This window comes from Lepidochelys olivacea (assembly GCF_965140295.1).
Source record: "Lepidochelys olivacea isolate rLepOli2 genome assembly, chromosome: 6".
Taxonomy (NCBI): Eukaryota; Metazoa; Chordata; order Testudines; family Cheloniidae; genus Lepidochelys; species Lepidochelys olivacea.
In genome coordinates this window covers 66,151,172-66,172,582 of record NC_140416.1, presented here as the reverse complement: position 1 = coordinate 66,172,582, position 21,411 = coordinate 66,151,172, and the positions used below count along the sequence as shown (strand labels likewise).

Here is a 21,411-nt window from a genome sequence, read left to right as displayed (position 1 = left end):
TTGTATGATCTCATAATACTGGTTAAAATAATACAATACAAAGACCCTGAGCTCCTTTCTGTAATTAAAGATGCAAAAATTTAGGGCTCTGAATTATTTTGTGTTTGCTAATGAAAACCGTGTTGTAATATACATCAGCTAATGCAAGGGACCAAAATTAAGGCTACTATCATAGAAACATAACTCTGAATGTCCTGACACTTGTGTGACTAAAATCTCCTCTTTAGTGTTGTTTTAATGTAGTCTCTTTGCATACAGCCACATAGATGTATGTAATGGAGTCAAAGCAAGCCAGAACAGAGATCATGTATCTTTCAGTGGTTGTTAAAAAGTTTGTATCATTTGAAAATATTATTTTATTCCATGCATTTTTTGTAATGATCTATAGAACACATATCGCTATAGCAGGGTAAGTATCTGGTTCTTAACAGCCAGTTAATAAAGCAATAACCTTACTTGATTTATGCCGCTTCTTCTCATCTACCTGAACTTCCAAACAGCAAAGTGCACGAGACTGTAACAGAGAAGAACAATAAAACAACTCATCACAGAGAATGTCTCAGTTTGAGATTACATTAACTATCCTAATCTATTACTATCTGAGCTGGCTATGGGGATTGAACACTGTGCAGGCAGCACTCTCAGTCCCTGGAAGAGCTTAATTGCCTGGCACTGCTCAGTAGTAAGCCCTCTAGTCAAGGATGAGTGAAAGTGAAAGGCTCTGGGGGAGTCATATCTAGCCATCAGTGAGGGTTGATGACAAACTAAATGGTGTCTAGAGTTAAGTGTGTCAGGACGCAAAATGGCAGCACTTTTAGGGTCCTAATGGGGATACAAAAGACCAAACAAGGCAAAAACTTAATGAGAGAAATCTACTGAGAGCACAGGAGTCATTGGTGGAAACAGCCCTTGTCTAAAATATTGTTATGAATGTTTTAGTGGCAGTAGTTCCTATGTCACTGTAAGAAATTATGGTAGATTGATGTCTGAGGGGAGCTGATAGCTACACCTATCTCAGCAGCTCCCACTGTAGGGACTGGAGTGGGTGAACTGGCTGTGAGGGGGTTCCCAGTCATACCACTTCCAGTTTTTGCAAGTAGGAGTTACTCTGTACATTTCTGGAGGTGTACTGGCTTGAGGTAACTCACAGCTACTCCAGTCAGAGCCTCTTCTATCATGGGACACTCTAGGATATACTCTCTAAGAAATACTGTGAAACCACAATAGCAGAGAAATCATAGTTACTTCATTCCCACCCTATCTCATCAGAAAAGAGAGGGTGTTGGCCTGCTGACTGTGGAGCTGCTCACAGCTTCTCTAGTCCCACCTATATTACAAGTATTGCTATAGGACAGGAAAGATCACAGAACAAAAAGTTACCACTAGTGCTCCATTGGTTATGATGGCTTCAGGAGGGCCTGAACTAGGAAAGAAAATGAAAAATATTTCATTTTTCACATATTTCACTGCTAGGTTAAATCAAATGACCACTCGTTTTCCCCCCGGATGTTTATCTTGCTTGTCACTCATATGGAAGTGTTGGGAGTGATAGCGAAGACCAGGCAACAAGGGTAAAGGTGGCAGCCATGTGATGCAAAGTTCCTCACAATGCTTGCTTTGACTGTGCACAGCTGCTACAGCTCCTGTTATTCTTGTTCTGGGGGGTCTTCTAAGCAGAGCCTGACCATTGTGCTAAAACTGACTGATATGAAGTAATTACACTTTAAAAACAATTTCAACCATGCTTGGGGCTAAGTAGTTTTTCACAGTGCTATCACAATCCTGTAACCATGTAAATTAGAATCTTAGTTAAATTCCACCTCTCAGGACAGTCCATGTTGTTAAATACATTTAATCTACCAACATTATGCTAGTCCATCAGGATATACATGCTGGGAAGTGTCTTGATTCCAAGTGTGACACTACACCCCCATATTCTTCATAGAGATATTGTTATGATGTGGTTATGGCATAACTAAGATGTATTTTGGGCAAGATAAGGCATGTGAGATATCACTGGAAAGGTTATGATTTACTGAATATGATTATCCTATTTGTATACATGTATCATTTCTGTATCTGAAGTTAGGAATATTGACTATGTACCAATTACAAGTGGGTTTACACCTGGGGAACACCCACCAGTCAGAATACAATCAGTCTAGATCAGTGGTTTTCAAACGTTTTTTTCTGGCTACCCAGCTGAAGAAAACTGTTGATGCCCGTGACTCAACGGAGCTGGGGATGAGGGGTTTGGGAGAGGCTCAGGGCTAGGGCAGAGGGTTGGGGTGAAGGGCTGAGGGCTGCAGGGTGGGGCCAGGAATGAGGGGTTCAGGGTGCGGAAGGGGGCTCTGGGCTGGGGGTTGGGGTGTGGGGTTGGGGCACAGGCTTACCTCGGGCGGCTCCCAGTCAGTGGCGCAGCAGGGGTGCTAAGGCAGGCTTCCTGCCTGTCCTGGCTCTGGGCGTGTGACAGGGGGTCAGGGCTCTTGGCTGGGGATGCAGGCCCTTGGGTGGGGCTGGGGATAAGAGGTTTGGGGTACAGGAGGGGGCTCTGGGTTTGGGGGGCGCTCAGGGGTGGGGCAGGGGGTTGGGGTGCGGCAGATGGTCTGGGATCTGGGCTGGGGTGCACGTTCTGGGGTGGGGCCAAGGATGAGGGGTTTGGGGTACAGGAAGGGGGTCTGGGTTTAGGGGGCTCAGGGCTGAGGGTTGGGGTGCGGGGTTGGGACACAGGCTTACCTCGGGCGGCTCCCAGTCAGTGCCGCAGCGGGGGTGCTAAGGCAGGCTTCCTGCCTGTCCTAGCACTGCAGACCACTCTGCGCCCCAAAAGTGGCCAGCTGCAGGTCCAGCTTCTAGTCACAGGCACCACCCCCCAGCTCCCATTAGCAGGGAACTGGCCAATGGGAGTGGGGAGCCAGTGCTCGGGGCAGGGGCAGCACACGGAGCCCCGCAGCCCCCCCACCTAGGAGCCAGACCTGCTGCTGGCCACTTCCAGGGGGCAGCACAATGTCAGAACAGGTAGGGACTAGCCTGCCTTAGCTGGGCAGCACCGCCAACGGGACTTTTAATGGCCTGGTTAGTGGTGTTGACCAGAGCTGCCGCAACCCAGTGCCTTACAGTCCGTGGCCCAGTACTGGGTCGTGACCCGCAGTTTGAAAACCACTGCTCTAGATGGCTTGCTGTGAGGAGGAGTTATTAGACAGAACAATAGGCCTTTGAAGATGCTAATCTCCCTTTTTTCCTGGGAAGGCTTCCTGAGGATGTTACAACTAGCCTTTGAGTTATGGCTGCAAGGTCCTGTGATCAAGTCACCTGGTACTAGAATCCATTCTGGAATACCAATGTTTTTCCACTGACTGGCATGGGAACTAAGTTTGGAAACAAAGGGTTCCCACTGTATGCAAAGCTATTTAAAGCAGGAGAGTGACCTCAACGTGTCCCACCTGTCATATGGAGATCTATGGATGAAAAAAGCTATGTTGTATTATTTATTTATCATTATTAATTTTTATTATTATTCAATTTAGTATATAGGGGAGAAAATTTCTAGGACTGAAGCAGTGCTGTGGGGAGCAATCAAAGGATGGAAGAATCCAATGCACCGCTACAGACTAGGGACCGAATGGCTAGGCAGCAGTTCTACGGAAAAGGACCTAGGGGTGACAGTGGATGAGAAGCTGGATATGAGTCAGCAGTGTGCCCTTGTTGCCAAGAAGGCCAATGGCATTTTGGGATGTATAAGTAGGGGCATAGCAAGCAGATAGAGGGATGTGATCGTTCCCCACTATTCGACATTGGTGAGGCCTCATCTGGAGTACTGTGTCCAGTTTTGGGCCCCACACTACAAGAAGGATGTGGATAAATTGGAGAGAGTCCAGCAAAGGGCAACAAAAATGATTAGGGGTCTAGAACACATGAGTTATGAGGAGAGGCTGAGGGAGCTGGGATTGTTTAGCCTGCAGAAGAGAAGAATGAGGGGGGATTTGATTGCTGCTTTCAACTACATGAAAGGGGGTTCCAAAGAGGATGGCTCTAGACTGTTCTCAATGGTAGCAGATGACAGAACGAGGAGTAATGGTCTCAAGTTGCAGTGGGGGAGGTTTAGATTGGATATTAGGAAAAACTTTTTCACTAAGAGGGTGGTGAAACACTGGAATGCGTTACCTAGGGAGGTGGTAGAATCTCCTTCCTTAGAGGTTTTTAAGATCAGGCTTGACAAAGCCCTGGCTGGGATGATTTAACTGGGAATTGGTCCTGCTTCGAGCAGGGGGTTGGACTAGATGACCTTCTGGGGTCCCTTCCAACCCTGATATTCTATGATTCTATGATTCTATGATTCTCAGCTTTGTGAGTAAGAATTAGGATGAAAAATTAACCAAACTATTCGATTTACAAATACGAGTCAAGAGATTTTCCACCACATCTGAGCTTGAGCATACATGAAAAGATCGATACAAACAAGTCTTCTGAAGAGTATACCTAGGCCACAAATTGATGTTGTGCTGAGACTCACCAATGCCAGAAATAATTTCTTCACATTAAAGGTGATCAGACTATAGAACAAACTGACGGATTCTGCTGATACAGATAAACTGTATACATGATTCCAGTGGGGAATTTACTGAGGTCTGGATCCAGTGGGTCTGGCAATTTCCTTTGGAGGCAACAATTATATGAAGCAGGTTTCCAATTGCTGGTTTGTTACTCTCTGAATTTTTGCATCTTCTAATTAATTTGTATTTCACTTACATGTTCTCCAACGTAAATTCTACTTCTAGTTCCTCCTGTGCCTAAAAAGAAAAAATAGAAAAGAGTGATGTCACTATATGCTATTCTCTCCCTACAGGGTTAGTCCTCTGGTATGCAACAGAGGGGGAAGTGGGTGAAATTTAATGGCCTGTGAAATATAGAGGGTCAGATGAGATGTTCTAATGGTCCCTTCTGGCCTAAAACTCTATAAAGCTTCTGCACTTTTGTTTTTTGGTGTAAAATCAGTCACTTTACAGTTTGCTTCATCTTCTAGGGTCTTAATTTTTTTATGTTCTTGACATTATTCTACAACCCAGTAGCTGCTCTTGCTATTAATATGGGAAGGTTAACAGGATTATATGTCCTGTTACCTCATATCTTTGACCTCTCTGAGGAAAGTTTAAAAACAACTGCTATTACTGAATGATTCAGGGACATTGTTAACTCTCCTGCCCAATGTTCCTTATATTTGCAGCAACAGCGCCAATATGACAGCGATATTTGTTTAAACATAAAGACAATGGCCAGATGTCTAGATGCTAAGCTTTCCTGCTGTATGACTCTCCATTTCAGCTGTACGTGATATCGTAATGTAATCATTTAGAAAATTTTTGTGAACTACAGAGCCCAGTCTTCCAAATATGGATACTTAAATATATTTAGATCTTGTATTTACCTTTTAAATGGGAATTCATGTTATTAAATGCCAATTTAAGTGACCAAATGTGGGATTTAGAAATCTTATTCAGATGCCAGTATTTGAAAATTGTGTCCGAGTATATAATTTTTAGCTGAATTTAGACTAGCACCAGATCTAGATGACACAGTTGCTGGGTCAATGGAAAGCTCAGACAATGGATCTCTGATTACAGCCATTGGGGTTGACAGTCTCTGGGAGGTTCATTCTTGGTGGCAAGACCAGGAGAAAGGGTCTTTGCCAAGAGCATCATATGTTTGCCATGCTCCACTGGCCAAGTACGCTGAGGCCAAACTGCTCTGTCTAATGGTGAAACAGTTTTACTGTGCGGTAGCTGAGACATACTAAAGGATTGGCCAGCTATTCCTCCAGTATGTCTCAGCTACCGCACAGTAAAACTGTAGTATGTCTCTGCTACCGCACAGTAAAACAGTAAAACTGTGGAAAGGAAAAATGTAAAACATAGGAAGGAAAAATAGTAATAGTGGTTTGAGCATTGGCCTGCTAAACCCAGGGTTGTGAGTTCAATCCTCGAGGGGGCCATTTAGGGATCTGGGACAAAAATGGGAGATTGGTCCTGCTTTGAGCAGGGGGTGGGACTAGATGACCTCCTGAGGTCCCTTCCAATCTTGATATTCTATATTCTATGAGTAGCTGGTAGGAAACCCAGGCAAGAGTCTTTTTCTCACCCAGCCCTGCCTGTTATTTCAGACCTCACCTGTGGGTCAGTCTTAAAGTACATGAGAACTCTTTCTCCAAGTGGAAGTTTAGCCACATCAAAGTACACAGTGAAGAGGTGATCATCCTGGGTAACGGCATCCTCATCGTAGACACTCAGTTCCAGCACGTTCTGGGAAGGGAGATGAGGGAGTTTAGAAATCCTGCATTCTTGCTTTCACAGAGCCCAGGAAGCAGGGACTCCTGGGGATAGTCTATTTTTACCTTGTGTGAGGAGAGGAAGAAAATTGAAGGGATACAGAAATTTTCCAAATATCCAACTTTGAAGAAATCTATTCAAAATCTAAGGTTTCAGAGTAGCAGCCGTGTTAGTCTGTATTCGCAAAAAGAAAAGGAATACTTGTGGCACCTTAGAGACGAAGAAATTTATTTGAGCATAAGCTTTCGTGAGCTACAGCTCACTTCATCTATTTCGTAGCTCACGAAAGCTTATGCTCAAATAAATTTCTTAGTCTCTAAGGTGCCACAAGTACTCCTATTCAAAATCTAAGTAATACAGTTTCCTCCCCAGTTCAGTTTAAATGCTATAAGTTAGATATGTGAGTGAATTCATTCTGTTTCCACAGCATAGGTAAGAAGTCAGGCCCCTCCAATGAATTGTCAGATATTAGCACTTCATGACAGCCAGGAACCTAATTGTCACCCCCTGCATAGGAAAGATATCATGAGAGAGACAATGGAAAACCTGAAGGAATCTAGAAAATTCATTAGAAGCCAAATCCCAGCTGCTCCTGCATTCCATGCTGGACAGGGGGAAATGATTGGTGGATCTGCATGATGGTGGGTGTGCTGGCCACATGCCCAGCCTCCACTGCATGGGACTGTATAAGGCCCCATGCCCCCACAAATCCCGCTCCTGTGCAGTATGAACACACCAGTTTCATTGCATATGGGACTTTTCATTTTGTGGAAGAGGGAGAAGGATTTGCCTCTAAGTTACAGGCCACATATATTGGGCTCCATTTTGCTCCCATTGACATCAATGCAAATGATGCTATTGACTTCAGTGTGATCAGGGGAAGGACCGCTATGGGTAGCCTGTAACTAAAGAGCAAAACCTGTCCTCTAGCACAAAGCTCAGGGCCACATACTTGGTTGAACTGATACAGTCTCACTGAGCAGGCAGGTGAACACTGCCTATGAATTGTGTAGCAGTGATTACCGTGAGAATTCATTTAATGTCAAATTACATTGAGTGGTAGAGTGATCCAAAGCAAATGCCATGTAATCTGCAATAAGAATATGTGGTTTATTTTCTAGACATCAGCATGCAGATGACATAGTAATTACTATTGTAAAGTACCTACTAAATGTAATTCTAATGCTGTATGTGGGGATTTTATATTATTACGCCTAATTGCACAGCAATACCAAGTACATCTTTTGTTGTCACATATAAGGAAATTATATTTACACGACATTTGTGTGCTGTAAAATTAAATACCTTTTACTAAAGAAATATTCCAAATATCCTGCTGTTTACCCAGCACTTTAGCTTGATACCAAGCTGCTAACAAAGGCTTTTTAACCTACACTATAACATTTTTGACTTGTAAATGTTTGATATTTTTAACTTGATCTTTAACGTTAACTTTAAATTTCCCAGGTTTTCATATATTTATTTCTTAATAACTAAATGTCCCAACAGTTGGTTAATATAATATTTAACTAGTTAATATTTATAAAGCACTTTGAACATAAGAAGTGGCATGTAACTTTTAAGTGTTATTGTTACTATTCTAACAATGTAGTTTCACCATCAGTTAATTGAAGTGTCATTACTACCTTAGCTGGTTTTTTAAAGATTTGGGTCTTGGAATCCCTTTGGTCATTTAATAAACATTTAAAAACACCAATATGCAAAAAATAAATAAATTATAGATTGTTATTTTCTTCTGACAGAGTAATTTTGTTAAGATTATAGATATGGTATAAAAATGAGTACATGAGACAACATATAGCATAGTATTTGGCAATCGTAAATTGAATTGAATCACTGCAGTTCAGCTGACAGAACTTACCAGTGGTGCTGGCTTCTCCAGCAAGAGTATTCTATGGATAAAAGAACACCACCCTCTGTTGAGAGCAAAATGTATATGGGAACTTACATTCATTGTAGAAAATTAGGTTCCTTATGTGATACTAGTCACTGGCCTCTCTATCCCAATACAACCAGCTTTCCACATTACCCTTTTTCTGGCTTACATATTTGTCAGTTTAGTTGTAATGCACACAATTCACCAATTCAGGCCTCCCGGCTCAGCTTCACAGCTGAATGGAGTGCATTCTGTTCTGAGACTGAATCGCTCTGATGGCAGATAGAACAGCAAGGTAAAAATCTCTGAGGAATCTCAATGCTTTAATGGTTCAAAATTTGTCAGGTATTGAGTAGATAAAACATTGGTGCATATAACATCCACTAAAGAATCAGTCAATTCAGTAGTAGTTAATAGACCTGGTTGGAAATTCTTCATCAAAATGTTTTGGGGGGTTGTTTATTTTTTGGTTGTTTTTTGTTTTTATGAAAAATGTGGTTTCCACAAAATCAAAACTTTTGTGGGAAAATTTAGATTTTTCTGGAGTTTTGTATTTTCTTTTAGGAAAAATCTAAATGAAATGTTTAATTCAACATTAATCTGTATTTGCTTGAACTGCTGCAATGCCTCATAGGATTTGTAGTTTGGGTGCCTTGCACCTCCATTCTCTTCTATGGACTGGACTTCCTGGTTAGACTCCTTCTCCCATGATGCTCTGAAGACCCACCCTGGTTGAACAAGCATGATGCATATGGGGAGATGCCGTCCTGCTGGGGGTTTTGGCCCTTTTAGGAGAATGGGGGCATGAGACACCAAAATTACTACTCCCATAAGGCACTGCAGTAGCTCAGGGGGACACAGACTAATGTTGAGCCAAGCTGAAGCAACATGTTTTGATTTCATTCAACAAACTGAAATGAAACATTTTGCTGTGGAAATGTGCAAATGTTTCATTTCAGCGTTTCCGAACCACATTTCCTTGGAACTTTCCATGCCACCAAAAAAAGTCAATATTTTGATATTCTCCCCCCCCCCTTTATCTGGAATTAAAAGAAATGTCAGAATATGAGAATCTCCTATGGGGTCAAAATTCTGAATATTTACCAGCACTTATTGTTAGGTAACAATTCCTAGGATAACTGAATTTGTTATGATGATACACTGTTTCCCTCCATGTTACACAGAGCATGTTGTCATTCAGTGCCTGTAGGGGGTTGCGTGGTAATGGAGTTTTAGAATAAGCCTGAATTTTGTAGCTCCTGTTTACTAGTGTAGTTTTTATTAACTCAGAAAAATAACAATTTCTTTATTAAGAATTAATTTTAGCTATCTTAATTCACCCCGGATACTTAAAATATGAATTATCCAAACCAATGGCTATCAAAAATGAGAAAGTGACCTCAAAAGAGTTTTACTGGGGGTATTTTAATCATCTGGGGTGTTAAACTGTAGGTTGTAGAAGACTTGAAAATCCTACTTCTGCTTAAGTGGTAACAAATCTCCAGGCTGCTGAAAGAGGGGAATTCTCAGTTTCTTACCTTGATCTGACTCTGGATCCTGAAGTAAAATGTTTCGTTCCACACTGGGTTTTTGCAGTCGTTGACGGTTTTGGTCTGGATCTTTTCACATGTAGCTGTTGGCAACTGCAGGCTGATGTAGCAGTCAGAATGGCTTACTGTATAAAAACAGGTACAGCATAACTGTTAATGTATCAATACTCCCCGTCTTAAGCGGCACTGAAGAAATTAGTGCACTGCACTAAAATTAAATTGTATTTATTTAAAGACAGAGATTAGGGTAATTTATATATAGCACTTCTCGGCAATGGGCCTGTGCCTTAATTCAGTTCTCATGTGCATATGCATTGTGATGCAGTCTTTAATTTCATGATCACACACTATTTTCCCACAAAAAGAACAGGAGTACTTGTGGCACCTTAGAGACTAACAAATTTATTTGAGCATAAGATTTTGTGAGCTAGAGTTGCCACAAGTACTCCTTTTCTTTTTGCGAATACAGACTAACACAGCTGCTCCTCTGAAACCTATTTTCCCACAGAACCCCTGCCACCACTATATTGTTTGAGTGCTTCACAAAATTGAATTAATTTATTTTTAACATCACCTCTGTGTGATTAAGGGATGCTATTACCCCCATTTTACAGATGGGGAACTGAGACACACAGCGATTGAAGTAAAAGTATCCCAATTGGGTGCCCAATTTGTAATGCCCAGGAGCTGGTTTTTCATAGTACTTAGAATTATATAGCACTTCATATGTCCAGAGCACAGCTTTCATTGACTTCAGTTGCAACAAGGTAGAACGGCCCGTTACCTCACAGGAAAATGATAAAAGACAAAAACACCCTATCACCTATGGATTAACACTTTTCACAAAGCGATCGCTCTGACCTCTCAGTCCTCATCCTCAAAGGAAACCTGCACAATGCTTTCAAAAGACAAGCCTGGGGGCTTAAATTCATTATTCTGCGAGACACTACGAATCATGGACTGAACAGAGACACTGGATTTATGGCTTAGTCAATAATAATAACCCACTAGCCCCCTCTTTTTGTCCTACAACTGCAGAGGTATTAACAGGCCACTCTATCTTGAATGGTCCCTTACAACTTGCACTAACTACTTATGCTAAACAATCTGTTCCACCTTGCATTTTGCAGTGACGCTGGGAGTAACTTTCCCAGACCTGAAGAAAAGCTGTGTACGGATCAAAGCCTTGTCTCTCTCACCAACAGAAGTTCGTCCAATGAAAGCTATTACCTCACCCACCTTGTCTCTCATATAGTTAAGAAGTTTCTCCTAATGTCAAAGGGCACATCTACACAGCTGCACTGCTGTAGCGCGGTCATGAAGACACTCTAAACTGATGGGAGAGAGCTCTCTCCCATCGGCTTAGTTAATCCACCTCCAGCGGTAGCTATGTCAGCAGGAGAGCACTGTCCACACGGATGGTTAGGCTGGTATAACTACGTCACTTGGGGCATGTGGATTTTTCACACCCCTGAGAGACGTAGTTGTAGGCCTGTAGCGTAGACCAGACCTAAAATCTCCTTCGCTGCAATATACTTGAAGACTGTTATCATGATTCTCTTTGCCACAAATACAATGCTGACTCACAGCTGTATTTAAATTGTAGCTTTCTAAAGCTACCATCAAGCTACCAGTAACATATATTTAGGGCCCTTTGTTTTCTGTTTTAACCAAAAACCTCCAAAAATTCCCAGATTTTGGATTTTTCTGCTTTGAGGGTGGCCATAAACTACATAACATATTTTTGAGTAATTTTCAAGTCTGACCCACTGCCTTGTAACACTTAGTAACACTGAAACAAGTACAGAAAGTTAAGGCCCCACTCACCTCTAATATATTATGTAATTTATAGACAGCAACTTTTGACCCAAATTTTGTCCCCGCTTGAACTACCAGGACCTGGGCTCCCTGCTTGGAGACTGCCCGGCAGATAGCACAGTGTGCCTCTGCACAGAAGGGTAAGTGCCAGGGGATGGCTGCTGTAGCTGCGCAGCAGGGAAGCAAGTGACTATGAGACAAGCCTTTCCCCGCACTGGCTCTCACTCCTGTGGGCTCCCCCCATGAGTGTCTGGAAGTCCCCCCACCCTGCTCCCCCCAATGCACTGGGCACTCCCTGGCTCTTTTGCCTTGTGAGTATCTGGGCCTAGAGACATGTCGCCATCTGGAGATGAACGCCAGGGCACAGAGCCCCATCTGCTTCACCCCCCAGACAGAGCCCTTCCTGCCCCAGGGCCGGTAAAAGGAAACAGGACCTGTTGCTGATGGCTCCGTGTCTCAGTGATTGGGTTCGGCTCTCTTCTGGCTTCCAGCCCCTGTGTCCCACCTCTGTGACAGGAGAGATGACAACTTGGGGATGGGGGTTCTGTACAATTACTATTGACTCTGGTGTCCTTCAGGTAATAGCAACCATTTTGGGCTGCAGGAAAGAGCCTTTTCTGAGACAGTGGAAAAAGCCTTGGGAAAAAAACACTTTGGAAAAGCCGCTGTGAGCCTACATTACCCAGGAATTCTCACTGAAGCCCCTTACATCAAGGGCAACTCTTCAAGTCAAAATATAATAAACTGATTTTGTTTAAAAAGAAGTTTAATTTTTGTAATGTGGATTAAAGATAATGGTTTTATAAACAATAAACTCTTACTTTTCTCTGTGTTGCTTTTTTCCTGTCCTCCTATCCCCCAGTATTAACCCTGACATTTACCCAGAAAATGGTGACATTAATTTTTGCCCTGATTTTCACCCATTTTTTGAATTAAACATTGATAAATTCCCAGGAAATTTAAAAACAATAAAAACCAGAAATGAAGGGACATAAATACAGACAATAGATTTGAGCTAACTAGCAAAGCTGTGTATTTAAAACTTTCACTTTGATACTATTTTGCAGCCTCTTCCCATAACCTTATTATCTTATGCCAGTTGATATGCATAAGAGTTTAAAAGAGCCCTTGATGAAACACTTCTGATTTAATGTGCCAGCATTGCTGTTTCATAGTCCCAGAGTAAGCGCAGGATACTACAGTGTGGGAAAAATAAAATTTGGTCTTTTGGGTGACTCCATGCTGTCTCCAGATTCCATGTTGCAATCTTCTACGTGCAAAGCTCGTCTTTTTAATCTGGGTAATAATTCAATTCTTGGTCAATATGACCAGTGTTTGACAAAAGTCTTCTATAGAAAGTGAGACACATTGCCCAGGGTGGTTTTGGCTACATGCATATCATGTTAGGATTTACCTATCTTTGTAGAGATGCAGCTTGGTACTATGTATTCCTTCAGACCGGTTATATTGGCCTTATTAAATTGGTTGGGTATGTACTGTAGAGTCCTCTGAAATATACAATTATCTGCCCTGCCATTGTGTTACTTTCACCCTGGCTCATGTATTTTTTTCCTCAGTGTGGCCTGGCAGGCAATGCTGTCTTTATTCTTTTCTACTGTACGTATGTGTAGGCTGGTAGTTTCTGTGCTACACAATATACTGTAATATTTCAGTTCCTGAGGAAGTTGGGGAGCCAAACTGGGTCCCAAGACCAAGCCATTTTGCTTCCATACTGTAATCAAAACACTGTAAACAGGGTCATGTCCTACATCCTTTTATCCATGCTAGCATAGCTGCACTGGTTCAAAGAGAAATTTCTGGTTACAGGCTATCTGTATTTTAAAATAGTTTCCCAGATATAGATAAGAGACAAATGTAGACCTCATTTCCTGCCTGCAAGTGGCAAGGTCTTTTCGCCTCCCTGTTTCATAAAATCCATTCCATCGCTCTCTGTTCCACATGAATTTTTAAAAGATGCCATGTACAGAATAATATATAGCTGTCCCGTTATGAGATTGCTAGATAAGCATTTGAAAGTAAAGAGAATTCACCATTGGGTCAGCAGCCACTGCTATCCAATAATAATATTAACATTAGCTTTGGGGTAATAGTTTTAGAAAGGACTCTGTTATTCATTTAATGTAAGTGGATGAGAATCAAGATCAGAGAGATAAAAACTGAGGCAAAAATAGAGCTGCTTTCTGCTGTCCTCAAGTAAAACAACATACTGCAAGTACAGATCCAAAGAGGAAAGGTGATGTGGAAAGTGATACAAGCTAATCTAATCGCCTTTTATGATGAGATTACTGGTTCTGTGGATGAAGGGAAAGCAGTGGATGTATTGTTTCTTGACTTTAGCAAAGCTTTTGACACGGTCTCCCACAGTATTCTTGTCAGCAAGTTAAGGAAGTATGGGCTGGATGAATGCACTATAAGGTGGGTAGAAAGCTGGCTAGATTGTCGGGCTCAACGGGTAGTGATCAATGGCTCCATGTCTAGTTGGCAGCCGGTGTCAAGTGGAGTGCCCCAGGGGTCGGTCCTGGGGCCGGTTTTGTTCAATATTTTCATAAATGATCTGGAGGATGGTGTGGATTGCACTCTCAGCAAATTTGCGGATGATACTAAACTGGGAGGAGTGGTAGATACACTGCAGGGGAGGGATAGGATACAGAAGGACCTAGACAAATTGGAGGATTGGGCCAAAAGAAATCTGATGAGGTTCAATAAGGATAAGTGCAGGGTCCTGCACTTAGGACGGAAGAATCCAATGCACCGCTACAGACTAGGGGCTGAATGGCTAGGCAGCAGTTCTGCGGAAAAGGACCTAGGGGTGACAGTGGATGAGAAGCTGGATATGAGTCAGCAGTGTGCCCTTGTTGCCAAGAAGGCCAATGGCATTTTGGGATGTATAAGTAGGGGTATAGCGAGCAGATTGAGGGACGTGATCGTTCCCCTCTATTCGACATTGGTGAGGCCTCATCTGGAGTACTGTGTCCAGTTTTGGGCCCCACACTACAAGAAGGATGTGGATAAATTGGAGAGAGTCCAGCGAAGGGCAACAAAAATGATTAGGGGTCTAGAACACATGACTTATGAGGAGAGGCTGAGGGAGCTGGGATTGTTTAGTCTGCAGAAGAGAAGAATGAGGGGGGATTTGATAGCTGCTTTCAACTACCTGAAAGGGGGTTCCAAAGAGGATGGCTCTAGACTGTTCTCAATGGAAGCAGATGACAGAACGAGGAGTAATGGTCTCAAGTTGCAGGGGGGGAGGTTTAGACTGGATATTAGGAAAAACTTTTTCACTATGAGGGTGGTGAAACACTGGAATGCGTTACCTAGGGAGGTGGTAGAATCTCCTTCCTTAGAGGTTTTTAAGGTCAGGCTTGACAAAGCCCTGGCTGGGATGATTTAACTGGGAATTGGTCCTGCTTCGAGCAGGGGGTTGGACTAGATGACCTTCTGGGGTTCCTTCCAACCCTGATATTCTATGATTCTATGGTTCTATGATTAAGCTAGACTGCCTGACACTTACAGACTCCCAGAGCCTAAATTTTCAAAAGTGGCCATTGATTTGGGGTATTTCCATTTTTTAATGTCCACCTTGCGCCTGATTTTCAGAGCTGCTGAAGCACCCTTATCTCTGGAACGGCAGGTGCTCAGCCCCTCTGAAAATCAGGCCAAAAATGTCTCAAGCTAGGCACCAAACTCAGTGCCTATTTTTGAAACTGTGAGTCTCTTGTAACTACTTCGCCCACTTACCAATGCATAAGAGAGCACAGGGGGATTTAAACTGATGTAAGTGAAATGTCAAGGAAATGGAGGAAGGTGCAAGGTGCCAGTTAAATCAGAGGTGATCTGCTTGCACTCATGCTCTTGTATTAGTTGCATTTTTTGCTGTACGCCTCTCTTCTAGCCCCACCTGTGTGAGAGTTATACAATTTCTACTTTGACTCTGTGGGCCAAATTCAAAAGAAATGTGGCAGGGCAGGAGCACAAGTTAGAAACAGGTAAGTGGGTGATGATGAGACCGTCTAAGTAAACAAGAACTACTTAGTCTACGAGAACTCACACTGCTGTAACATGCATATTGAGGGTCCTGGAAAAAAGTGAAAATTACACCAATTTCGATTCCCACTGGACTCCCTCAGATTCGCCTCTGAATTCAACCCTGCGCCCATGTACAGTGTCAGAGACACTGCAGATAGATACTGCAAGGTTTAGTTTGAAGAACCAGAGAGCTAAGCACACCCAAGAAGGGTAAAGTATATGGGAGTGTTCAGGTTCCGAGCACAAACCACACGTAGGCATGAAGCCAAGATAGAAAACGTGATTAAAAAGTATAGACCTTTGGAAGAAAGAGACTGCATAGGCTTACTGGGCTCAATTTTCAACTCCGGGTCTGCTCAATACAAAGTGATCTGAAAGCTTCCCCAAAGGGACAGAGAAGGGCTCTCGGCATAGACCCAGAGTAGGCAGCACTCCACCACCTGCTCCCTCACCACTCTTTAGAAGAGGCACATCAGGGACACAGGGGCAGGTAAGGGGCATGGTCAGGATGGGAGGGTGAGGGCCAGAGTGCTCTGTTGAAACCTGAGCTGGTCTAATTGATCTTATATGACCACTGCAGCCAGCTTAACTTGCTCCATGTCGACACTACCACTTATGTCAGCAAAACTTGTGTCGCTCAGGGGTGTGAAAAAAACACCCTGCTGAGCAATATACGTTTTGCTGGCATAAGTAGCAGTGTGCACAGCGCTATGTTGGTGGGAGAGCTTCTCCACCAGCATAGCTACTGCCACGTGTTAGGGGTGGTCTAATTATGTCAACAGGAGAGCTCTCTCCTGTCGGCACAGAGTGGCCACATAGTAAGGTGTAAGGTCTCTAGTGTCGTCATCACCTTAGATACCTTTGGGCAGCCCAGAAGCAGGGGAGATAGCCAGGTGGCTTCGAACCACCTTCTCCTGTGCTTGGGGCAGCTGAGGATTTGGCCTGCTATTTCATATATGCATGGAGGAATAGTAATAGCAAGTTATTGATATCACAAGCTTGAGGTGGTCAGCTGTAATAAACTGTTGCTAAAACAAACTTTGGGCCTGATCCAATGCCCAAATGGAGTGAATGGGAAGGCTCCCATTGATTTTAATAGACATTGTACGTGACCCTTTATGTTTTATATGGCTGCTTTATTTTGACCTAAGAGTCAAATGCATTTTTTTAAATGTCTAAAATAAAAGGAAAGAGCTGTCTTATTAGATCCCAAAGTAAATAAGCATCTTAGCAAACTTTATGAAGTGCATCTAAACTCACAGGTCAAGATGATTCTCTTAAGTGTGCTGGAGAAAAATAGGTTGCCAGATGGGCATGAAAATGCTGCTTTTTTAAAATCAAGATTGTCCAAAATGCGTGAACTCCTATCTCAATGCACTCCAGAAACTCCAGACAGTACAGGAACATTTGTCTTTAAAACCAATCAGAGCAATCTCAGCCCGGATGTAGCTCCATTTATTTCAAAGACATAATAACAAAGATGCATTTGGCCCATCATGTTTTATTTATATGAGATGCAGGATTATTTCATAAACACATGGTTTATGATATTGATATATATGTAAAAGAAAAACTAGTACTTTTTCATTCCTGGGAAACAATACACCTTGTGACACTTCTTAATTTGTTTTGAACAATAAATTGTCTTTCTTGCTACACATGGAAGGTCATTTGACTCGTTATACTTGCACAATAACATAACTACTAGTTCTCAGGTAATACTCTGATGATCAACTATACTGTGATACTATAGCTGTTTATGTATACCCTAGTAACATCAATTACTTTCTTTTCTGACTCAGGGTGTTTGCAGTGTTCAGTTGTGCACTGATTACTTCCAGAACTAGGACCAATTTCTCGGAAGAGTAGAGACACTCACGTGTATCTGCCCGACGGAGATTTCTCATTCGTATTATTCTTACAGTAAGCAAGTAACAAGGAGATAATTCCATCTGTAAAAGAATGATATATGAAAGACAAAGGTTAAATTTAAAGGCGCGATACCTAACAAATGAAGAACCTAATCAAGTACTGTATGACAATAAAATGTTCAGCAAAAACATGTTAATCAATCATTTTGTAGACTGATATCTGAAACAATATATAGAGATTCACAAAATCAGGGATCATCAAAACAAATCGTGAATTGATTCCTTTATTTATTTATTGTTAACAACAACGCAACTGTGTTTTTCTGAAAAATTCAGGGCACACTTGTGAGTTTAGGTTTTTTCCACAGAGTTTTTAGGGGAAAGAAGGAAAAATTGCAGTTGTTTTTTTCTTTTTACAAATAGTACAATTTTAATTCTACGGAACCAGCTGCCAACAGTTGCAGTACACAGGGTTTGGTCTTCTCAGATACAGGAGTCAGGAAAGTGGCAGGTATTCTTAGCAAAGCTCTTTTTAGTGTGTTGTAGCCTTCTAGATGGCAAAACTTACTCCCTGGTCCCCAGGTTGCTTCTAACCTCAAATTAGGTACTTTGATACCTCCCTCGTGATACCCACCACGGTGCATTTATTGCTTTGAAGTAATTTGTTGTAACTGCATTGTAGACTTGAGCTAAACTCAGTGATGAGTGTACAGAAGTTCATGAGAATCTTTCCTTCAGTTTTGAGTCACATGGGTTTGTATTGCTTGAGTTTCTGTGTGAATTTTACATTCAAACAAAGCCAGAATATCAAAATGAAACTCAAATAAAATCAGCAAGTTTATCCCTGTTTAACATAACAATTATGCCAACACAGAGATGTAAGTTCTAGCTCAAGCAGAACTAGCTCTCATCAAACTACCACAGTAAAAACTGAAGTGTGTTAACTATCGTGGCGCAAACTGAGGGGTGGGGTAGCCGCCAGAGGACAATCCCCTCTGAAATCCTAGGTACGTACTTGGAGTGGCTAGCTCATCCCACTGCTTGAGCTGCCATGGTTACACTTCCATTTTTAGCATGCTATCTCTATCAGAGCTAACATGGGTAAGTCTACACGAGCTGGAAATTACATCTCCGACTTGGCGGTAGACATACCCTGAGAATCTGGGCCATAGGCTCCACGAGGTGCACTACAGCAGGAAACCCAGTTGGCCAGGCACTCCATTTTCAGGCTTTAATCATTAAAAGGACAAGAAACAATAAGAAAATAAGAAGGAAGATAACAACGTTGCTCATAATATGGCCTTCGGTGCTCTGAAACCCTCACCATAAAAAGTTCTTCTAGCTTAATAGGGTGTTTGCAGCATCCCTTTGTGATTTGAAGTCTTCTTCCAACGCACTACCACTAACAGGTAAATACCAAACTCCTAAAAAGCTAATTGAGAGTTTTCTTTTGTTGGGAACTATTCCTGGTCTTCAAAACCTCAGAGTTTCCCTTTGTTTCTTATCCTTCTTTTTGTAGTCACCATATACCCCAAATGCCTAATTCCACCGAAGACTAAGACTCAGAAATCCACTTGAGGAGTATCTACAGAAGACTTTATGGCTAGAGGAGTTAGGCGCATCAATCCTATTGAAAATGAGTGGGGTTATGGTGCCCAACTCCCTTAAGCTCCTTTGAAAATCCTAGCCATAGTCTTTTATCAAGGCAGTCTCCAATACTTTGCAGCTACTGACAAACCTACATGAAGACAGGATTATATGATTTCCTTTTTTCTAAAATAAGGTGTTTCCTGATGGTGTATTTGAATATGCTGCATAGAGTCAAGTCATCCTGGCAAAATGCGACTCTGACAGAGCCCCAAAACAATTCAGTATTTCCTGTGACCAAGACACTTGGTGATAAGGCCCAGATGCTGCTGTTTCCTCATATTCCTAGGAACCCTTCTTCCCACAGTGAGCAAATACATCCAAATCCTAGACCAGCATTTCTCAAACTGTGGCCCGCGGACCCCACTGATCAATTCCCTCTTCTCCCTCCCACTGCCTCCTGCACGCCAGGGAACAGCTGTTCAGCAGCGTGCAGGAGGCATTGGAAAGGAGGGGAAGGAGTGCGGACGGAGCGTGCTCCGGGGGGGTGGAAAGAGGCACGGAAGAGGAGAGGTATGGGTGGAGAGGGGGCGGAAAGAGGTGGGGAAGGGGTGGTGACTTGGGGGAAGGGGTGGAGTGGGGGGCTGAGTGGTAGGGTTTGGGGGTCCGCAAAATATTTAAATCAACATGGGGGTCGTTGGGTTGCTAAAGTTTGAGAACCTCTGTGTGACAGGTTGGATCAGAGAAACCCCTTGGGAGCTGCCACCTGATGTGTCAAGACTACTTCTGCTCCTGCTTTCCTGCCCTGTCATCTTAGGACTTCAGTGCCCTGCCTGGTTTGAGCCAGACCCGCTAGCCTGCTGCAAACCCTGACCCAGGTCTGAACCACATCTCCTAATAGCTGTGGGCTTAACTGAGACAGCACAGGAGCCAGCAAACAGAGCTGTAAACAGGGGAGTTTCCGTGGGAGTTCTGTTGGAGGAGAAGGTATTTGTATTTGGTTTTGTATTTGTATGTGTAGAGGCTTGTTGCGGCTTTGTGCTGGGAGAGAAGCTGAGCCCTGATTAGGGGCCGGGGCTTCTCTGACTAAGGGTCCTATAAAGGTAGCCAGCCAGTCAGGCAGCGGCCCAGGAGCCAGCAAACAGAGCTGTAAACAGGAGAGTTTGAGTGGGAGTTTGAAAGGGGAGTTTGTCTTGTGGTGCTTGTTTGGGGTTTGTTTTTGCTGTGGGTGGTGGTGTTTTGGTGTGGTTTGTGTTTCACAGATTAACAGGATTTAGGTGGGACAGCTATGACAGATACAGAGGCAGCAGTGGGAGTGACCCATGTAGTGGAAGACGCAATGAAGATGACTGGATGTGGAAGCTGCAGTATATACGTGATCCTGGAGGGGGTACTTGGAAAGAGTTTGGTCTGCATGAAGTGCCGTCTGATAAAGCTGATGGAAGAGAAGATTTTAGGATTGGAGATGTAGCTGAAAAGTCTGGTTGAGTTTAGAAGGGGGTTTGAGCAGATTATGGAGCAAAGACATGAGGCAACTGAAGGGAAAAGCTCAGACTTGCAGATGGAAGCAGGACTGAGGAATTCTGAGGGGAGACTGCTGGGTGAAGAAAATGGACAGTGGAAGCATGAGACTAAGAGAATCAGGCAGAGGAAAAGATGGACTAGTGAAGGAGAAATAGAGCTCAAGAACAGGTTTGCAGAGTTGGAAAATGAAGAAGGGGCTCAGCAGGTGGTCACTGAAGGTGGAAGGGCAAGGAAGAAGAGAAGAGCAGCTAGTCCTATAGGAAAAGGGGAAGAGTCAGTGGAGACTACACCAAATATGAGCCCCAGGAGGATACAGGATGGATTGAAGAGGATTACAAGGAAGAATAGGAATGGAAAGAACTTGCAGCCAGAGGGAACAGGGGATAGACTGGAGAATTGCACCGTCACCACGAAAAGTCAGGTCTACGTGATCGGGGACTCCTTACTGAGAACAATAGACAGGCCTGTAACCAGAGCTGATCCAGAGAATAGAAGTGTGTGCTGTCTTCCAGGTGCTAAGATACGGGATGTGGACCTGAGGTTGAAAAGGATCCTAAAGGGAGCGGAAAAGAATCCACTGATTGTCCTTCATGTGGGAACAAATGATACCAGTAAATTCTCACTGGAACGTACCAAGGGAGACTATGCCAGGCTGGGGAAGACGCTTAAGGAAATGGAGGCTCAGGTGATCTTCAGTGGGATTCTGCCTGTTCCTAGAGAAGGGCAACAAAGGTGTGACAAGATTATGACTATCAACAGATAACTCAGGCAGTGGTGTTATAAGGAGGGCTTTGGGA

General features: G+C 43.0%; 1 protein-coding gene across 1 annotated transcript in view; it reads right to left on the bottom strand.

Moving 5' to 3' along the window:
- Positions 1-18,673, bottom strand: part of LOC311521473 (cytosolic phospholipase A2 epsilon-like) — a gene marked incomplete at its 5' end in the record, with an annotated part of 40,019 nt that extends 21,346 nt beyond the window's left edge. Inside the window, 7 exons of the mRNA XM_084629807.1 lie at positions 457-514; positions 1,381-1,423; positions 4,747-4,787; positions 6,162-6,293; positions 9,756-9,892; positions 17,512-17,584; positions 18,656-18,673. Of these exons, the coding sequence (XP_084485933.1) occupies positions 457-514; positions 1,381-1,423; positions 4,747-4,787; positions 6,162-6,293; positions 9,756-9,892; positions 17,512-17,584; positions 18,656-18,673 (502 nt within the window). The remainder of the gene's footprint in view (positions 1-456; positions 515-1,380; positions 1,424-4,746; positions 4,788-6,161; positions 6,294-9,755; positions 9,893-17,511; positions 17,585-18,655) is intronic.
- Between the last annotated feature and the right edge of the window lie 2,738 nt (positions 18,674-21,411).